The 18,887-nt window shown below is 40.8% G+C and overlaps 2 protein-coding genes across 5 annotated transcripts; both read left to right on the top strand.

Annotated features, from left to right (window-relative positions):
- The first annotated feature begins 132 nt into the window (after positions 1-132).
- Positions 133-8,964, top strand: LOC127607909 (S-adenosylhomocysteine hydrolase-like protein 1). 2 transcript variants are annotated; one of them, XM_052076672.1, is made up of 17 exons: positions 138-750; positions 2,313-2,424; positions 2,577-2,720; positions 3,330-3,430; positions 3,642-3,744; positions 4,388-4,482; positions 4,559-4,665; positions 4,765-4,881; positions 5,670-5,733; positions 5,824-5,912; positions 6,066-6,136; positions 6,220-6,314; positions 6,418-6,516; positions 6,912-6,980; positions 7,831-7,909; positions 8,140-8,260; positions 8,421-8,964. In XM_052076672.1, the coding sequence occupies exons 1-17, from the start codon at positions 571-573 to the stop codon at positions 8,425-8,427; spliced, it is 1,653 nt and encodes a 550-aa protein (XP_051932632.1). In that variant the 5' UTR covers positions 138-570; the 3' UTR covers positions 8,428-8,964. The 2 variants fall into 2 exon arrangements, with proteins under 2 accessions (XP_051932633.1, XP_051932632.1); XM_052076673.1 differs by lacking the exon at positions 8,421-8,964 and having other exon boundaries at positions 133-750; positions 8,140-8,264.
- Positions 8,965-11,409: 2,445 nt separating this feature from the next.
- Positions 11,410-18,485, top strand: strip1 (striatin interacting protein 1). Of its 3 annotated transcripts, none has more exons than XM_052076656.1 (20): positions 11,410-11,558; positions 12,318-12,387; positions 12,466-12,540; positions 12,656-12,790; positions 12,897-13,017; positions 13,164-13,339; positions 13,497-13,624; positions 13,731-13,913; positions 14,006-14,226; positions 14,312-14,377; positions 14,457-14,520; positions 14,627-14,698; positions 14,812-14,886; positions 15,174-15,271; positions 15,578-15,704; positions 15,801-15,901; positions 15,979-16,045; positions 16,150-16,254; positions 16,589-16,793; positions 17,239-17,830. In XM_052076656.1, the coding sequence occupies exons 1-20, from the start codon at positions 11,448-11,450 to the stop codon at positions 17,484-17,486; spliced, it is 2,448 nt and encodes an 815-aa protein (XP_051932616.1). In that variant the 5' UTR covers positions 11,410-11,447; the 3' UTR covers positions 17,487-17,830. The 3 variants fall into 3 exon arrangements, 2 of the variants coding, with proteins under 2 accessions (XP_051932616.1, XP_051932615.1); XR_007964166.1 differs by lacking the exon at positions 11,410-11,558 and adding an exon at positions 18,105-18,485 and having other exon boundaries at positions 12,255-12,387; positions 17,239-17,548; XM_052076655.1 differs by lacking the exon at positions 11,410-11,558 and having other exon boundaries at positions 12,255-12,387; positions 15,979-16,049; positions 16,154-16,254.
- Positions 18,486-18,887: the final 402 nt, after the last annotated feature.

The following is an 18,887-nucleotide window of genomic DNA, read 5'->3' as shown; positions in this document are numbered from 1 at the left end:
GAGGTCAGCGGTTCGAATCCGGCCAGGGACTTCCTGTGTGGAGCGCGAATGGTGTCTATGCGTGCCCTGCAATTGGTGGCTGGCAACCGGTACAGGGTGTACTCCGCCTGCTGCTAAAAATTGCAATTATGTTGCCGTCTTGAACATTCGCTAATTGGAATCTCCCCAAAACGTAGAAAATACGGAAATATGGAGAGTTCCAAGATTCCCGCATTCTTACTGTTACATTGAACTCTTCTTGTCGATAGAAACGCCCCCCTCAGTCCGTTAGCCGCCACCCACAAACTCACTCAGCTGGGGTAGCAGGTGACAGTTGAACCAGTCCAGCGATCAACACGACCTCACTTGGGCTAACAGCATACCAGCGAACACTCACAACGCCAAAAGAAGTTTGTACTTTACATTGCGTCATTTGAGAAATCATTTTCCCCTCGTTGGTGCCGCGTAGCTCGCCAGCATTTGCCAGGACATCGATGCCATTTGTGTCTGACGTTGACAAGCAGAGAAGACGAAGACTTAAGCAAGGCTTTCGTTCTTGTCCTGGTAACGACTGGCAAACCCCCGCCAACGATGTCAGAGACGACCGTGGAGGTGAAGCTGGAGGTGAAGCAGGCGAGCAAAGAGGTGAAAGAAAGCGAAAATGTGGCCGAGAAATATTCTGTCATGACTGTGAGCAAGAACACCGAAATGAACATGGAAGAGCTGTCGTCCGCCTTCAGCGCGGTGCCCACTCACAAGCCGGTTAAAAAGGTAAACACGCCGTCTCAAGTTCGAAACACACCGAGGATTGTCACTGCTGTATTTTGCAACCTATTTCAGGCAATAATCGTTTAATGAGCGTGTAACACCCAGCTAAGCTAAACTGTGTCAACTGGATTTCTGTCCCTTTAACTAAGCCTTGCAACTAGCTTCTATTTCACTTTTAACAATAGATATAAAGATAAGATAATAACATTTTCAGTAGGAATATTTTTAAAAGGCATTTTGTAAAATTACAGTATGTTTTTAGAGTGTGTATTTCCTCCATCCTGTTATTTGAGTTGAAGTGATTTTTTTAACCTAAGATACATTACAGCATGGGAACTGAGCTAAATGTCTTTTAATTTCTTGCAATGCCAATCCATCCCTCGCCTTTGTCTTCTTGGCTGTCAGACTTTTCACACTATTGTTTCCTGTAACCCAAACAAGGTCACTCACCATGGAGACAGTTTGTCTGACATTGCACTGAGCAAAAATAAGGGCAGATAAACCCATACCACCTTTTCAAAGTTGGTACTAGAGGATTGGCTTGTGCACATGTACGCCAGACAATCAATGCTCGCAGTGAAGTTGAAAACCCTTTAAGCCATTTTATTCAACGCATGAGTGTAGGCCAAATATTAAGAGAACACAGCGCCATTTTTTTATTTATTTTTATTTTTTGCCGCAATCATCAAAGAATAAGGACGAAGTCACTCTTTGAAATGTTGCAAAGCCTTTAAAATTTCAAGTATATGTAGTTGACGCTGCAGTGTACAAAAGAAGACCAGGTGAAGTGGTGGGTAAAAATACAGTTTAACTCGGCTCACATCAGAAATCCCTGTCCAATCTTTAACCCAGCAACCTTGTTTTGGAGTTATACTTTCACATCCTCTTTCCTTTTTGACAGTGACTCAAATGTAATCCCGGATCATATGTTTTTTGCGTTCTTTTTTTTAATTGCCAATAATGAAGTTGTATTTGAATTTGAGATTGCCATTTGACTAAATTTCCATGCCGTGTCACAGATAAAGTTATGATCCTAAGCGTTTCAAGGGGGTAACTTCAAAGTACTTTGTAATACAGCTTGTTCCGATGCTAACAAACCCCTGGATTCAGTATTGTTTTGAGACTGCGCGAGGCAATGAATGGTGAAGTATATCTGTGTCTTGTCAGGTACATTTCTTAGAAACCACTCCTTATTGTTCATTGTTGCTACAGCATGTTATTTCAACTGGCATGCAGAGTTTCTTGTTAGTTCCAAGAAACCAAAGACGGATCACGGTTGAAAGCCCAGCATGTTGCTTCATGGTGAGAGTGTTCCAGTGTCTGCTGAGTTGCGGAGAGGTCGTTTATCATTAAGCGGGCCCATCTGCGGTGCTGTACTATACACTCGCACAACGGATAAAACATTCAGTAGTGGACTCAATGAACATTGATATCTTCTGTCAGTGCATGATCCTTGAATCGCTGATGCTTGGAAGAATTGCTATTTACATGCCATTTCAATATTTTCATGCATCAGTTTGTAAAAGAGCTATTTGAATTGAGATGTATTGTGTATGACTTGCCAGCAAATCCAGTTTGTGGAGGACAAGCAGGAGTTCAGCCGGTTCCCCACCAAAGCAGGCCGTCGTTCACTCTCCCGCTCCATCTCTCAGTCGTCCACCGATAGCTACAGCTCGGGTAAGAACCTGTTCTAGTCCTCCCCCCTCACCTACTTTTACTGTCAAACCTAACAGTAATATCCTTTTGGTGGGATATTCACTCGCAGCTCTGCGTTTTCTTTCAACTCAACGATATCTGTCCTCCGTTTAAATCTTTGTTGTACTTGCCAGCTGCATCCTACACAGACAGCTCAGATGACGAAACTTCACCTCGAGACAAAACACAGGTCAACTCCAAAGGCAGCAGTGACTTCTGCGTCAAGAACATTAAACAAGCCGAGTTTGGGAGACGTGAGATTGAGATTGCTGAACAAGGTAGGCCACGTGGGACACATGTCAGCATGTCATTTAATTAAATACTGGCTATTTGGTCTTTTGTTGGCAACATTTAACATTTAAAAGTCTTCCTGGATTCATTGATCTGTCTTTGCCCAAACGACAATGCTCAGTGACCGACACTGTCAAGAGGTAATCATGTAACAATATTTATTTTTATTGGTGTGGTGTCTAGCAGTGATATTGGCTACTGGTTCTCAAACTGCGATTTGGGGATCCACAGGGATCCGTGAGCCATAACTTGGGCATCCACAAAATAATTTGCAATTTCAATATATAGGGACAAGGCATAAAAATAATGCAATTACTCCTCCCTCTCTTTGTTTTGGGAATTTCAAGCTCTCCTGCTTTTTTCTCCATTTGTTGCCGGCGAGGCAAGGCGAAAATATTTGCGGCTTGGAAGCACATACCTCAGGTCAAACAGTTCCAACATGTCGATACATCACTGCTTTTCCAACATGAGAATAGGCCCCTGTCTTCGGCAAGGTTCAATGCGACTAAGCCCGTGATTGCCGTCCACCACACTCCTTTGTTGTGCATCTGCCTACGACTCTCTCCCACTCATCTCTCTTAATGCTCTGTTCACAGATATGTCAGCACTGATCGCTTTAAGGAAGAGAGCACAGAGTGAGAAACCATTGGCAGGTGCCAAAATTGTGGGCTGCACTCACATCACTGCACAAACTGCAGTAAGATATTTCTCTTACTTTCAGCTTCAGTTTGAGCCCACTCATTAATCAAAATAGGAACTCTGCTCAATTTTAATCTTAGTTAATCCATTATTGTGTTTGTTGACGGCGCCAGATATTGAGTGCAGGTTATGGTATGCTTTTGTGTTAAAATAAGAGCAGTAAATGTCATTATCTTCTTGGATAACAAGACTCTTGTTTGTGGTTTCAGGTGCTGATTGAGACTCTGGTGGCTCTTGGAGCCCAATGCCGCTGGACTGCCTGCAACATTTACTCCACACAAAATGAAGTGGCCGCTGCTCTGTCAGAGATAGGTAAACACAAGAGCAAATTAAGCACATTAAAGGTCACTGCCGTGGCCCCATAAATACTCTGGTTTGGATAATGTACAAAAAAGCCAGTGTCCCACGATGCTACTTTGTGGATAGAAAGCGTTTTTTTTGTCGACTTCTTTTTTTTTTTAATTAACAAAAGATTTGTTTCAATTTACGATCCTGTGATGGGAAGCAGGGATCTTAATGAAAACATTAAGCACAATCAGGTCAGGTGGTTGCTATGTGGTGTTCAAAGCATGTACCGGTAATTTATTTCGGGATAGATCATTTGTGCTGTGGTGTGTTAATGGCTTACTACAGCAACCCAGGCTGAGGACATGTGACTCAACGAGTATAGGGATGGACATGCTGTTTGGGGAATTGCTGCTGTAGTGCAGTGTGTATTTTTCAAAAAGAAAAAAAACATTCAATACAGGAAGTGGATTGTCAGAAATTTCAGATAGAGTACATACTGTACATAGCAAAAACCCTTTGCTGACCATTGCTGTCCTAATTAATGGCGGTTTCAGAAATGCAGTCATGTAGAATGCTAGGCTAGTACTATGTTAATGAACATTGTTAAATACATTCAGCGAGTTGTCAACATGGGAAACGTGGATATTACCCATTTGATACATTTCAGGTGTGGCTGTGTTTGCCTGGAAAGGGGAGTCAGAGGACGATTTCTGGTGGTGTATTGATCGCTGTGTCAACACTGAGGGATGGCAGCCTAACATGGTATTATAATAAGATTGGAGGCTAGAGCAGAAACTTTAAATTGTTCAATTGATTAACAATTGTTGTGTCCTGCTAGATCCTAGATGATGGAGGGGACCTGACTCACTGGATGTACAAGAAATACCCAAATGTATTCAAGAAGATCCGGGGCATAGTCGAGGAGAGCGTCACTGGGGTTCACAGGTTATCCGTTGCTAACATAAATACACAACTGCACTATTCAAACGCAGGAGGACTGTCCAATGTGAAGCCAAAAGAGTGCGTCTCCTCTTTCTCTTCTAGGCTGTATCAGCTCTCCAAAGCGGGGAAACTGTGCGTGCCAGCCATGAACGTAAATGACTCTGTGACCAAGCAGAAGTTTGACAACCTTTACTGCTGCAGAGAGTCTATCTTGGACGGGTGAGTGAATCTGATATGCCAGTTCTTGTGGGCAGTCTGATATGCCAGTTCTTGTGGGCTGATCGAGATTGTCATGTCCAAACAATTGTACGCAATGTTTGTTTGGCAGCTCTGCAGAACAATTTGATGCCATGTGCCTATCAGTTATTGCTTCTTAGAAAGCTTGGGATGTGTCCGCGATCCAAAGTATAATAGCTCTATTCGTTTTCACCAAGACCATCTGTTCATAGTTCAGCGATCAGTACTCTTGCACAATGTGTCTACGGCTCTGTATGTAATGGGTGAATGCTTTCAACTGTCCTAGTGCCAACTCCCTCGCAATATATTGCGTCCCTCTGATTAATAATCGGCCAGATAGACTTTAGCAAGTTTTCCATCGCCAAATTTAACTCGAATGGCTCTCAACAGAGCTCAGATTTCATTTTTACCATCTGCTTTTGTTTGACGCAATTATGTTATTTAGATTAATGTCGATTTAAAAGCTTAACAATATCACAAAAAGATTATGAAAATGTCATCCAGTTAATTTAATATTCCATGAGATTAGTGACAATCCACACTGTTAAGAGAATTGACAAGCAGTTATATTACAATAAAATTTAATGGTGATTAAAAAAAACCCCAACCTTTTACCTCCTTGGTGGAGGACTGAAATTTATTGTGTGGTAGATTCAGTGCAACAAGACTGACTGTTCAGTACAACGCTGACTCAGCTGATTTAGATTCACCGACAGGCCGTTTCCCACCTCCACACAATCTGCTAATTATTTGCCTCTCTTGTTTTGAAGCTTGAAGAGAACCACAGATGTCATGTTTGGAGGCAAGCAGGTGGTTGTATGTGGCTACGGTGAGGTGAGATACTTCATTTGTTATCATTTAAAATCCCCACGCCAATGTATCTTCATAGTACTGTGTACAATTGACGATTTTGTCCTTATGTAGGTTGGAAAAGGCTGTTGTGCTGCACTGAAAGCTCTCGGGGCTATTGTCTACATTACAGAGATCGATCCTATTTGTGCCCTTCAAGCTTGGTGAGCAAGATAAAGCTATACCTAGGTTAAAACTTAATGGAAAATAAAATAAAAAAATATATAGTCAAGTTTACCCAAACTATGCCTATTGCTTAAATCATAAGTGCATTTGTGATTGTGCTGGCGTACCGTCTTTCTTTTGCATGTGAGCAGTATGGATGGATTCAGGGTAGTCAAGCTGAATGAGGTCATTCGCCATGTTGACATCACCATCACATGCACTGGTAACTCCACTCAACACCCGCTCTCACTGAGGCTTTGAGCTACGTCGACCGTGCACGCTCACACTCGGTGGACTTTTCCGCAGGAAATAAGAATGTGGTGACCAGGGACCAGCTGGACCGCATGAAAAACGGCTCCATTGTGTGCAACATGGGGCACTCCAACACTGAGATTGATGTGGTAAATACACTACCTATTCAGAGGGTCATTCTAAGTCGATATTTATTTGAGATGTCAGACACAACTCAGTAAGCATGTTTTCATGTGACGGGAACTCCTCCAGGCAAGCCTTCGCACCCCTGAGCTGACATGGGAGCGGGTGCGTTCGCAGGTCGATCACGTCATTTGGCCTGATGGCAAGAGAGTCATTCTGCTGGCTGAAGTGAGTGGACATATGCAATCGATTGCTCTTATTTATACACAGTGTTCAGTGAACCCTTGTTTATAGTGGGCCTTGCGTGAAGTAGTCACCTTGAATTTTTCACAATTTTTATACAATACAATACAAATCTTCGGTCAAAAATTGTTGCGCACCCGTGCTGTACAGAGACGAGGCGCAGAGACTGTTGGCTTTGGTATATCGTCCCTTTGCAATTCAGAATGGAGAACACAATGCACTGTTTGAGAAAAAAACAAAAGCATTAAAAAATGGTCTAAAAAAAATCTGTGAAACAGCGAAGCCGTGAAAGTTGAACCGCGTTATAGCGAGGGTTCACTATTCTAGAACGTACGCGTCCTTTTAGCAAAAACAAATTTTAAACCCTGTTACAATTTTAGGGACGCCTCCTCAATCTCAGCTGCTCCACTGTTCCTACTTTTGTCCTGTCCATCACCGCCACCACTCAGGTAACAACATTGCTTTAAAGCCTATATGTGATACACAGCAACAATCAAGTGCAAAGTGTGTATGCACGAGGGGTTGAACTGTCAACTTTACCAATTTGCAGGAAGGGTTAGCACGGAAAGTTGATTAATCGCAATTCATGTGTTTAGGCACTAACAACACAGATGCCACAGACAGGTGGTGGATCCGAGCATCAAACAAGCAGCAGTGTTTCAAGTGTATGCAAATATTTGACAAAAAAGAAAAAAAAAATCCAGCGAGTGATTCACTCAAGCCTTCGTCATCAAGCTTGTTTTCCCTCTTGCCAGTCACTCCACCCTCGACTCACTGATTTAAAAACTAATTATAATCGAATACCTTCATTGCCATATATACATACATTCGGAACGTATAGAAATCTGGTAGCGGCTTTCGCAAAGCATTCCTTTTGCCTGTGATTTTCTTAGCTTTTTTTTTGTTTGTTTGGTTTTTTTGTAGTTATTGTAGCCAGTAGCATCCCCGCGGTTAGGTTACATGAAATGGAGTTAGTTCTAAAAGTTACGACTGTCTGCAAGGCAGTGAAAGGGTGAGCTTGCATTTGTAAGTCCGAGGTAAACAGTTGTGTGGATTACGGGTTTGACAACTGATAAAATATCAATGACATCGTTCATGTCGACCCAACTATCGTCACCTTTGTGCCGGCGACAAAAACAAATCGGAAGTCGTTCAACCGCTAGTGTGCACATCGCACTCTGTTTGTTTTATAAAACTACAAGCTCTGGCCCTGAATATGTAATTGACACGAACATTAAAGAAGGAAGCAAATGTTTTTTTTGGTAACATTTAACAAACACAAGACGTTCCTTTTTTCAGGCCCTGGCCCTCATAGAGTTGTACAATGCTCCAGAGGGACGATACAAGCAAGATGTTTACCTGCTTCCTAAGAAAATGGGTAAGGATGATTACAGTATGTACGTGTAGAACTGTACGATGATTTATAATATTTCACAATTTTCCAAAATTATTTGCAGTGCTCTGCTTGTACTTTTAAATAATACAATTTTATATCTTTATCTATTGCACCGTGCATGTTTATTTCTGAAATGATGAAAAATAGTTTGAACGATCACATGTAGTCATCTTTGGATTTTTTGTGACGATCTTTCAAAATCTCTCCTCCAGACGAATACGTGGCCAGCCTACATCTTGCCACCTTTGACGCCCACCTGACCGAGCTCAGCGATGAGCAAGCAAAATATTTGGGCCTGAATAAGAACGGTCCTTTCAAACCCAACTACTACAGGTAATTGTTCATTAGCCGAAACCATTAAGGCAAAAGAAATTTGTTTGGAAATTGCTTCACATCTTGAAATCAGTTCCTCAAATGCACGAATACTAAAATGAGATTTATCGAACAGGGTTTTATTTCCCCCCCAACTGAATGTGTCGTTTCGTCCACACAGGTATTAGCCTGCAAAAAGCTACACCTCAACACACCCACGTGTTGATGACCGCCAAGACACAAGACCTGTTGGTGTATCTCCTATTTTGTAGTCTACACATGAAGACATATTAGTGTATGTTCGTATTTGTCTCATCTACTTTTATTTCACAGAAATGATTGTGGTACTCCACATTAATACACAAATGTATTGAGAGATTATGGTGTATCCGTTTAAACCAGATACAGTAATATTATGCATTAATCTTACTGTTTCAGACTGGTGTGGCAAATAACTGCAATGGAAGAGTTGCAGATATAAAAAAAGTACCTCTTCAGTTTGTGCGACAAAAAGAAATTAAGTCAATAACTCTCTGAGATGTGAAGTTTGTCTTTCCTTGTGCAAGGAAAGACTTTTGACCTGACTGATACCTTTCATTGGTCATCACTTCCATGTGTGAGACGGATGGCAACCTTCACTGGCATGTCTAATTTTGCCTAATTTTAAGAATAAAGAGCCATAGATAGGAGGACCAAAACTAAAGTTTTGGTTTGTGAACATTTTTCAATAATTCAACTTGTTGCTGCGTGTGCTAAATCTTGTTAGTCTCTTGTGGTGCTTGTGCTTATGAATGAGCCATCACACTTAAGATGTTGTCGGAAATGCATTGGCACTTGGTACCGTCCCGCAGGTGAAAAAAAAAAACAAATTAGGTTACTTAAGTGGCCCTTCTGACTGAATACATTCCAATAATAAGCTAGAGAGGAAATATTCTTAATATATTAAGATTTAGAAATAAGATTAATAAATAATAATTAAGATTAAGAAATAATAGTCAAGTCTTTGAACTATCACCGCATGTAAATAAACAAAATTTAGGCTTCATAATCCGAGAAGACCTTAGATGGTGCATGCACATTAGGGTAGTCAGATTCAGAAATTTCTACAATTAATGACATTAAGTCATCCTGCTGTGAATCCATACTGTTGTATATTCTATTGTATCTACAACACGTGAGTCACACACTGCATGCTCTGCAAAGTGTAGAACAGTGTTTTTACTGTACACAGCCGCCATCCGCTCATCTCCGTGGCATTTCTCAAAACACAACACACACACATATATAAAATGTGTTAGATTCGTCTTTCGATTGAGGTAACATGTTATATTCCTCTGTTTCCTCACAGAATTTTTAATAGAGATTTGAAACACTGACAAGCTTTGTCATCTTATGTTATCGTAAGCGGTACACTGTGTTCTCTTGCTTTTTTTTTTTTTCGCCACTCACATTTTTCAGTTCAATGTGCTACTGTTTGTGAGGCTTGTTATTGCACTTATTATACTATTATTTCTCTACTTGCTCTTGTGTTTTAAACTTTAAAGACCGTGTTGAATGATTTCGTTATGAGAGTCTTGCTTTATATTCCAACATGTATTTGAGCTTTGCCACCTCATTCCTGCCCCAACTGTTGAAATTTACTTATTTGCCCTTCAATTTCAGAACCTTTTAACAGATCCTTAACATTATCCTGCATTGAAGTTATGAGGAAATTGAAGTTTTTCTTTGAATCTACATGATTTTATTGAAAGGTATCTTTGCGTGAGCTACTGTGTCACATTTGCACTTGTAATTTCAAGCTCATTTCAACCAAAGGTAGCTTATCTATGAGGATGTCATTGTCAGGAAGCTGGGTGCCGTAACCATGGTTACTGCCCAGCTGACAGTGCCTTGTGACTCACTTAGTACAGTTTGTATCTGCAGTAAATGTGTGTGTTTTCGCAAGTATTGCTGATGCTGAACATGGTTGTTCTGCTCTGCAGATTTCTTCTGTCAAAAGTAATTTAAAACTGCAGCAGTGGAGAGCTGTTACACATGTATTCATGACAGTAATTTTAAGTGACTACACCGTATTTTGATCTTCATCGTACAACCCTTGTATGTGTCTCTTAAATTTTTGTCTTTTTTTTTTCTTGTAATCACTCACGGTCAGGACTTTTCATGATATTTTCCTTATAGCACTTAAAATGTCTTCTATTGTCCATTCATGTTGCTTTAATGAATAATAACAGCTATATTTTAAGTTGTGTGATGTTAAATAACCATTACAGGACATATGAATGTGTGTTGGGGGGATGATAGTTGTCAACCAGATAATATATGCACACCACTGTGATTTTTAGTTGTACACTTTGCAGTCATTTGTTTGGAGACAAAGTTATGGATATGATTTATTCACTTTAACCATAGGTTTTGAGCACAGTTACTCTAGTTTTAAAACACAATCATAACAGTACACTGTATGCAGTGGCAAATCCCATGTGCACCGTTCCCTTTAATAAACTGCTGGTAATCTAGCAAATGTCTCATTGTTCATCATTTCACAAGAAGTAACTAAAGATTTGGAAGATTATTCCTCTTGTTCCATGCCATATACTGTACATCAGCAATAATTGACGTTAATAATAAGAGTGGTCCAAAGGCATACACTTTTTAAACTGATTTATTTAAGGAAGTGAGAAAAGAAGAGTGCCAGGGGCGTCAAAAAGGTGGGAAAGAACAAGGAAAAGAAGGAAAGAACGATGGATGTGAGAATACACGTTGCTATACTGTATATCCTTGTTTTCTAGGATGTATGGAAGAAAGGGAGAATAGAATCACCACCGCTTTGAACCCAGATATTAAACAGTAACTTCGGCCTCAAAGGTGACATTTAAAACTTTGACCCGTGCTTACAAACCCTAACCCTGACATGGAAGTCACGATTTGGAACTTATATCTATCCCATAGGAAACAGTAATGTTTTCTGAATCTGAACTCTAACTCCTAACGATGGCTAGAAAGACACCCGAGGTGGACAGATGAACCTTTGCTAAACCTTGACTCTTGAAATGCAAATCCTGGTTTTGAACCCTGTTTTGAAACTCTAATCCTGTGATGAATCCCCAATCCTTCGATTAAAAACTCTACCGTACGTATTCGTTTTCCTACGTTCAGTCTCGCGATGCCTTCTCGTCTCGCGAGAAGACGCCGTGCCCCCGCAAAAAAAATGGAGGTCGGAGGAAACGGCGGTGCGCTAGTTGTAAACAATAAACAGAGAGCGATGCTGCCAAATAAGAGTAGGGGGGAATTTACACGCAACCAGAGAAAGGATTCTGAGGCAAGTACACACATATACGAGTGATTTATCTAATCACGCCTATAGTAGTTTTCACAAAAGACCACATACGGACGAGGCTATTTCTTTCCTGTGCTGTGTAAGCTTCTTTAGCTCTGTCAGTATAGCTTCTCTCTGATTATTGACATTTCGATCATTTAAACCCGACTGAAAAATTTTCCAATTGTCCTCTAATGTCACTGCTGAATTAAGAGTGCTGCCGTTTAGTATAAAGTCATGCTCGACGGTATTGTATCTTAGTTTAGGGTAGAGTTCGTGTTAGCTGGGGAAAAGATAAGCTATGGAGAGATTCAGCTTTCACGAATCTGTGCACCTGTTGAAAAGCTCCAGTCAAAACAGCTTTTACATTCGCATGCTGTCTATATAATATTAGGTTCCACCCATTTCAACCGACCAATTTTGTTATTCTTGTCTTGTTTGTCTTCTGCAACAATGCAAGAATTGTTTCTGATTTAAGATAATATTTATCACCATTTGGTGATTATTTAATTCCTACATTAATAATTAATGCAGTTTGTGGGCATTCGATCTTTTGACATTTCTGTAACAGCATAACGAAGACATCTGTAAATATCCGTTTTCATTGAACCAGGAAATATATTGGTCGACAACAACTAGTTTGAAGTTTTCCTGTGGAAGTCTTTACAGATAAGCGACTGCTCACCCCAGTAGTTAACTACAATCAGTATGTTCATTATTTTGAATTGTCTAAATGGCAGAAATGTTTCTTTTTGTATTTAGGGCTTGTCTGAGTCTCCAGACCTTGAGTTTGAATATGCTAATACAGATAAATGGGCTGCAGAGCTGTCGGGTAAGAAATTATTTTTGTCACAGTGGACCTATGGGATGCCATGCCCTCATGTTTTCCACTTTATACGGTGTGTTCTAGAGCTGTACAGTTATACTGAAGGGCCAGAGTTCTCCCTCAATAGAAAATGTTTTGAGGAGGAATTCAGAACACATGGTATGTGATCAAATATCAGATACATTTCTGTTCCATGCAGTTCATGACATCAAAGTTAAAGAATGATGTTAATATATGTATGTTCCGATTATCTTTGTTTCCCACTGTGACTCAGTGTGTGATAAGAAGTGGACAGAGCTTGATGCACCTCATCACAGGGCCCATGCCATGCGGATGCTGGATGGACTGGAGGTGACTGCTCGCGAGAAAAGGCTAAAGGTTGCGAGAGCCATTCTGTACATGGTGCAAGGTCAGTCTTTCATGGCTCCCTCCAATCGACAGTTTATCTTTCCAAAATGACCAAATCAAACATTATATTTGTTGTGTTAATGTGGATCAAAATTGTTAAAATGCAGGAACCTTCGGCGAGTGTAGTTCTGAGGTCGAAGTGCAGCATTGGATGAGATACAACACCTTCCTGCTGCTGGAAGCTGGAACTTTTTCTGCTCTGGTGGAACTGCTCAACATGGAAATTGAGTAGGTTATTTACTTTTTCCTGTAATTTCTGTCATATGATACACGTCATAGCCAACTGTAAAAATGTAATCATTCTGAGTTATGACTCTTCTAATTCTTATTCCAGTAATAGATCATCACCAATGTTCTATTTCTCTGCCCCTCAGTAACAGTGCCGCCTGTAGCAGTGCTGTCAGAAAACCAGCCATCTCTCTTGCTGATAGCACAGATCTCAGGGTGCTGCTCAACATCATGTACCTGATGGTAGAAACCATCCAGCAGGACGACCCAGCTGACATGGCCGAATGGAGAGTTATCAGGGAAACCTTTCGAGCGGAACTGGGTGGGTTGCTTAAGAAACAATATCCTGCCATGACATGCTATAAAATAGACACACCAGCCATCACGTTAGGTACATCTGTTGAATGACATCCAGAAGAACGGCATCATAGAATATTTTTAATCCATGGATAAATTGTTGTTAATTCTTTTTATTTCAGGTTCTCCTCTATACAACAATGAGCCTATCGCAGTGATGCTCTTCGGGATGGTTACCAAGTTCTGCAGTGGCCATGCGCCTCACTTCCCTATGAAGAAAGTCTTACTGCTGTTGTGGAAGAGCATACTGGTGAGGGATGGGGCCCATCTGTATTTTATGACGGTAGCCCTAAATTTCTCATGGGCCGCATGGAGAGTTACAAGTGAGATATGGAATTCCTTCCTGTATTATTCAGTTCACACTCGGAGGGTTTGAGCAGCTCCAAACCATAAAGGTCCATAAGCGTGAGAAGCTGGGTCTTCCCCCTCTGCCAGAAGACAGTATTCGGGTTGTACGCAGTATGAGGGCCGCTTCCCCTCCCGCCTCCGCCTCTGATCTCATAGAGCAGCAACAAAAACGGGCGCGGCGTGAACATAAGGTACCCTTTGTGGCTGGGATTAGTGTACAGTGCCGTGAAAAAGTAGTCCAGACTCATCACTTTCACTCTTATTGACCTCCTCGCTCCTACAGGCACTGATTAAACAGGACAATCTTGATGCATTCAACGAAAAAGACCCTTACAAGACCGATGATCCCCGAGAGGATGAGGATGACAACGACGACAATGACAATTCAATCGAGGCCGAGACTTTCCCCTTGGAAAGGGACGAGGTGATGCCTCCACCTATTCCTCATCCTCCATCAGAGAGGGTGTCCTTCCCCAAAGGGTTGCCGTGGGCCCCCAAAGTCAGGTGCTTTGTATTCCTTTCTGGTTTGGGTTGTTTCCAAAGATTTCACTGATCACACATCAATAGCTTGTTTCTTTGTTTTCATTAGGGAGAAGGACATTGAAAATTTCCTGGAGTCAAGTAGAAGCAAGTTTATAGGTTACACACTTGGATGGTAAGAGCAATGTGATTTCTTTGCAATGTAGTCAAAATAATTGCAGTAAACCAACTATCTTTCCTTGTGTGTCTCACAGTGACACAGACACGGTTGTTGGCCTACCTCGACCTATTCATGAGAGCATCAAGACACTAAAGCAGGTATAGCATCAATTCATACACTTCTTCAAACCCCCCCCCCCCCCCCCACTGTTGATTGATTGATTTATTTCTGTCTCCAACGTTCTTGAAATTATATTCTTTTCAGCATAAATACGTCTCGATAGCCGAGATTCAGATCGCAAGAGAGGAAGAGTTTCAGAAAACCCCTCTATCAGGGGTGAGTGACGTCAGACAAAAAAGCTTTTGAACTGCCGGACAAGAGTGGATTGATCTTAATATCTGGTGGTGTCACGCTTGCATCATGTTTGTGTGTATGTGCTTCCTCGCCAGGGAGAAGAAGAAGTGGAGATGTGTGCCACTGAGCTGCTCTATCAGGGAATCCTACCCACATTACCTCAGTACATGGTCGGTGCTCTCACATCGGACATCAAAAATGTTGTCATCATTATAAGTTTTTTCAATTGAGTTGTACAGGTTATTCATTGTATTACTGAAAATTATGAAATTATTTATCTTCTTATTTCTGACACAAAAAAACTGGCATTTGAGCAGGCATATGTAGACCTTTTTAAAGTATACATTACAGTGATGAATTATAAATACATGCTGACTTCCACTTGATAAATTAGCAGTTTAGGGGAGTAACTTACCAATGCATAATTGACATAAAATCTTCTCTCGTTGTCCTTCAGATCGCTCTGTTAAAGATTCTTCTTGCGGCAGCTCCCACCTCCAAAGCCAAAACGGATTCAATCAACATCCTGGCAGACGTGCTGCCGGAAGAGATGCCGTGAGTGATGCTTGCTCTTCCTGTTCATAATATGGAGACCTTTCTAATTTTAGCAGCACTTATTTCACTTATTTGTTTTTAGAAGTGAAAGAATATCCTCCTCAGAAGCGCTTGAAATAGTTTGATTGCATTGAGGCAAGTAGGGGCAAAAGAAGAAAGCACAGAATGTTTTATACCACAGTGAACTACAACCACAATAATAAAGCTGTTGTTGAATCAATAAGTGACAAAACAGTGTGAAGACAGAAATTGTCATTAGTCAAAGATGCTGAAATTTTGATGGGGGACCGATTGTTCCTATTGCAGGACCACTGTGTTACAGAGCATGAAACTCGGTGTTGACGTCAATCGACACAAAGAGATCATTGTGAAGGCCATCTCCGCCATCCTGCTGCTGCTCCTCAAACACTTCAAACTTAACCACATCTACCAGGTACACCTCACTTTAGTGTTACCCGTCTCAAATCCAAAAGGTGGTTCAATGTAATTTTAGTGATCACCGAAATATTGCAATTTTTTTTTTTCTCAGTTTGAGTACATGGCTCAACACCTGGTGTTTGCCAACTGCATCCCCCTCATTTTGAAGTTCTTCAATCAGAACATAATGTCTTACATCACGGCTAAGAACAGGTACTTCATTGTACATCATAAGCACATCATAGACTATGATGGAATGTCATCCCATTTTTGTCGTTCCCGTTTTGCAGCATCTCAGTGCTGGACTTTCCATACTGCGTGGTGCATGAGCTTCCTGAATTAACAGCAGAGAGTCTGGCAAGTGTTCCCATGTCATCCCCTTATTTGCCTGTGTTAAGTCGAGCAAAATGCTGCCCCCCCCTCCCCCACCAACATTTAGTCCTGATGACATATTCTTGTAGGAAGCGGGAGACAACAACCAGTTTTGCTGGCGAAACCTGTTTTCCTGCATTAACCTGCTGAGAATCCTCAATAAACTGACCAAGTGGAAGCACTCCAGAACGATGGTGAGGAGACAGAGAATCTTCAAGTCACATGATCCCTCCTTCACGCTCACCGCCTTTATTATTATAGTACCTCCTCATAGCCTCTCGAAACATGATTGTTGTCTTTTTGAACCTTACAAGGAAATGAAGGCATATTTGTTGCATAGAACGTAGCGGTTCTCTTTGCTGGATATGTTTAGATACAGTCTATGAACACTTGTCACTTGTTACAGCAACAACATCATTTTGAAGCCATCTTAACAACAAGAAAATGTACATGAAAAACTCGCCTAAAACAAACTCGGCATAATTCCATCATGGCAAATGAGACATGCTAAAAAAATCTGTTACCCAGATGCTGGTAGTGTTCAAGTCCGCTCCAATCCTGAAGAGGGCGCTAAAGGTGAAACAAGCAATGATGCAGCTTTACGTCCTCAAGCTCCTCAAAGTGCAGACCAAATATCTTGGGCGTCAGTGGCGGAAGAGCAACATGAAGACTATGTCGGCCATTTACCAGAAGGTCCGACATCGGCTCAATGACGACTGGGCTTACGGAAACGGTGAGATGACGAGAGGCCTTGAAAATCTTTTTTTGTTTGCAAGTGCTGTCAGCATACTCTCTGTCACGTATCCCACTTTTTCTTGTAATTGGCAAATTACACACAGTCACATGTAGAGTGCATCTGAAAAGTACAGTATATACAACTGTTCAGTTTTAATGTAATTCCTCCCAAAATACTTCAACAAAGTATTGTGCATAGGCTGTGAATACTTGCCTACATATGATTTTTTAAAAATACATTTGCAAACGTGTAATCATTGGGTGTTGTGTGGAAAATACACACACACACACACACACTCAAGCACAAAAGAATTGGGAAAAATTGAAGTGCGCTGCGTATTCTCTGGATACCTTTTATGGTGTGACTCAAATGTTATTTGGCCAGTGATACCTTCTATTGGGGCAACTGTGGTCATAATCTACTATTGGTGCATTGTGGGCAGATCTGGATGCCCGTCCCTGGGATTTTCAGGCCGAGGAATGTGCCCTGCGTGCCAACATCGAACGCTTTAACAGTCGCCGCTATGACAAAAATCAGAGCAACCCGGACTTCCTTCCAGTGGACAACTGCCTGCAAAGCGTTCTGGGGCAGCGGGTTGACCTGCCCGAAGACTTCCAAATGAATTACGACCTCTGGCTGGAACGAGAGGTCTTCTCCAAACCAATTTCATGGGAGGAGCTGCTGCAGTAAGAAATGGTCAACATCCTTGATCTTTTATCATGGATCAGACTCTTTTTGAGTGTGGCGTTCAGGTAACCCAGCACCAAGCACTCATTGAACAACTGTGATGAATGAATTTGGTCACATATTCCCAACTGAGTGAAGATGGCAATTGGATGTCTGTCAGTCATCTGTAGTCGGCAACTAATTATTTAATCTGATGCCTTGAGGAGTTAGTATTATGTTATATTGTGTTTATTGGATAATATTGATTTTGTATTTAGGTTCTGTGAGATGCCACCACTCTGATGCAAGTGTATAAAAGCAGCTGTTTGTTGACCTTTACCTTTTCAGTCACATGTCTCCCCTGTGAACATATCGCACTACATCGCTTCGCATTTTAAAATACATTTATGGGTACTAATACTAATACAACTTTTAACTGTACAACTCAGGCTGGGAGGGCAGGTTGTTTTTAGATATTTTACAACATTTGAATGAATTTAACATTCTGTGCTCATCATTGGAGCTTTTATTTAAATTAGACTGATAAAGGGATTTTTTTGTAGCATGTTCATTTACGCAATTTTTTTTCAGTTATTGCCTTAAGTGGCAGATTTATGTTTAAAAATCTTTTTTTTGTTTCAGTTCTTGCATACCACCTATTGCCTCTGGGACAAAGCGGCACTCATACACCCAAAGGATGTAACTAATGCAGCCTCAGTTGCTTTGTTTTGCAGAAACATGTCATTTTCATTTAATGGCTATATACAGTAGAAAATGCATGTTATTGCTTTTAGGTTAGTTGCATCACTTAAAGAAACAAAAAATATATTTAAAAAAATCTCCTGGTCTACAATTTTTTTTCCTGTATCTACTTGCGATCTGATTTTGTTATTTTATTAGAAATGGAAAAATGGAACATCATGGTTCTATTTTACTTCACATAAACCTCAATATTCTAAAATCCTACTGTCAATCTTGCTGAATTTTCTTACTATTAATAAACCAACAAATATTTACATAATATATTTTTTGGTGTTGCATTTACTTTATAAAACGAATGGAGTCAAAATATATACACAACTGTCAAATGACAGAATGTGTTGTCAATTTATAGGAATATGTCTTGTCCTGGGTAATAAAATCAAATGTTTAAACATATTCATTGAGAGACGATTGGCAAAAGAAAGTTCATGTAAAAACCTGCTGTGTTAGTAAAGTTGTGCTATACTTTACTGTACTCTGATACTACGTTTGTTATCGCGCTAAACTGTTGTTTTCTGAGTCACAACCATGGCTCATGTATATCAAGTCAAGTCAACTGTATTTATAGAGCACTTTCAATCAGGAAGCCGCATGGCATGAATCTGTTTTGCAATCAAGGAAATGCAAGTGAGAGCACCCCAGTCTTTGGTCACAAGACTGCAG

This window comes from Hippocampus zosterae, chromosome 9 (assembly GCF_025434085.1).
Source record: "Hippocampus zosterae strain Florida chromosome 9, ASM2543408v3, whole genome shotgun sequence".
Taxonomy (NCBI): domain Eukaryota; kingdom Metazoa; phylum Chordata; class Actinopteri; order Syngnathiformes; family Syngnathidae; genus Hippocampus; species Hippocampus zosterae.
This window is presented reverse-complemented; position numbering and strand designations above follow the sequence as displayed.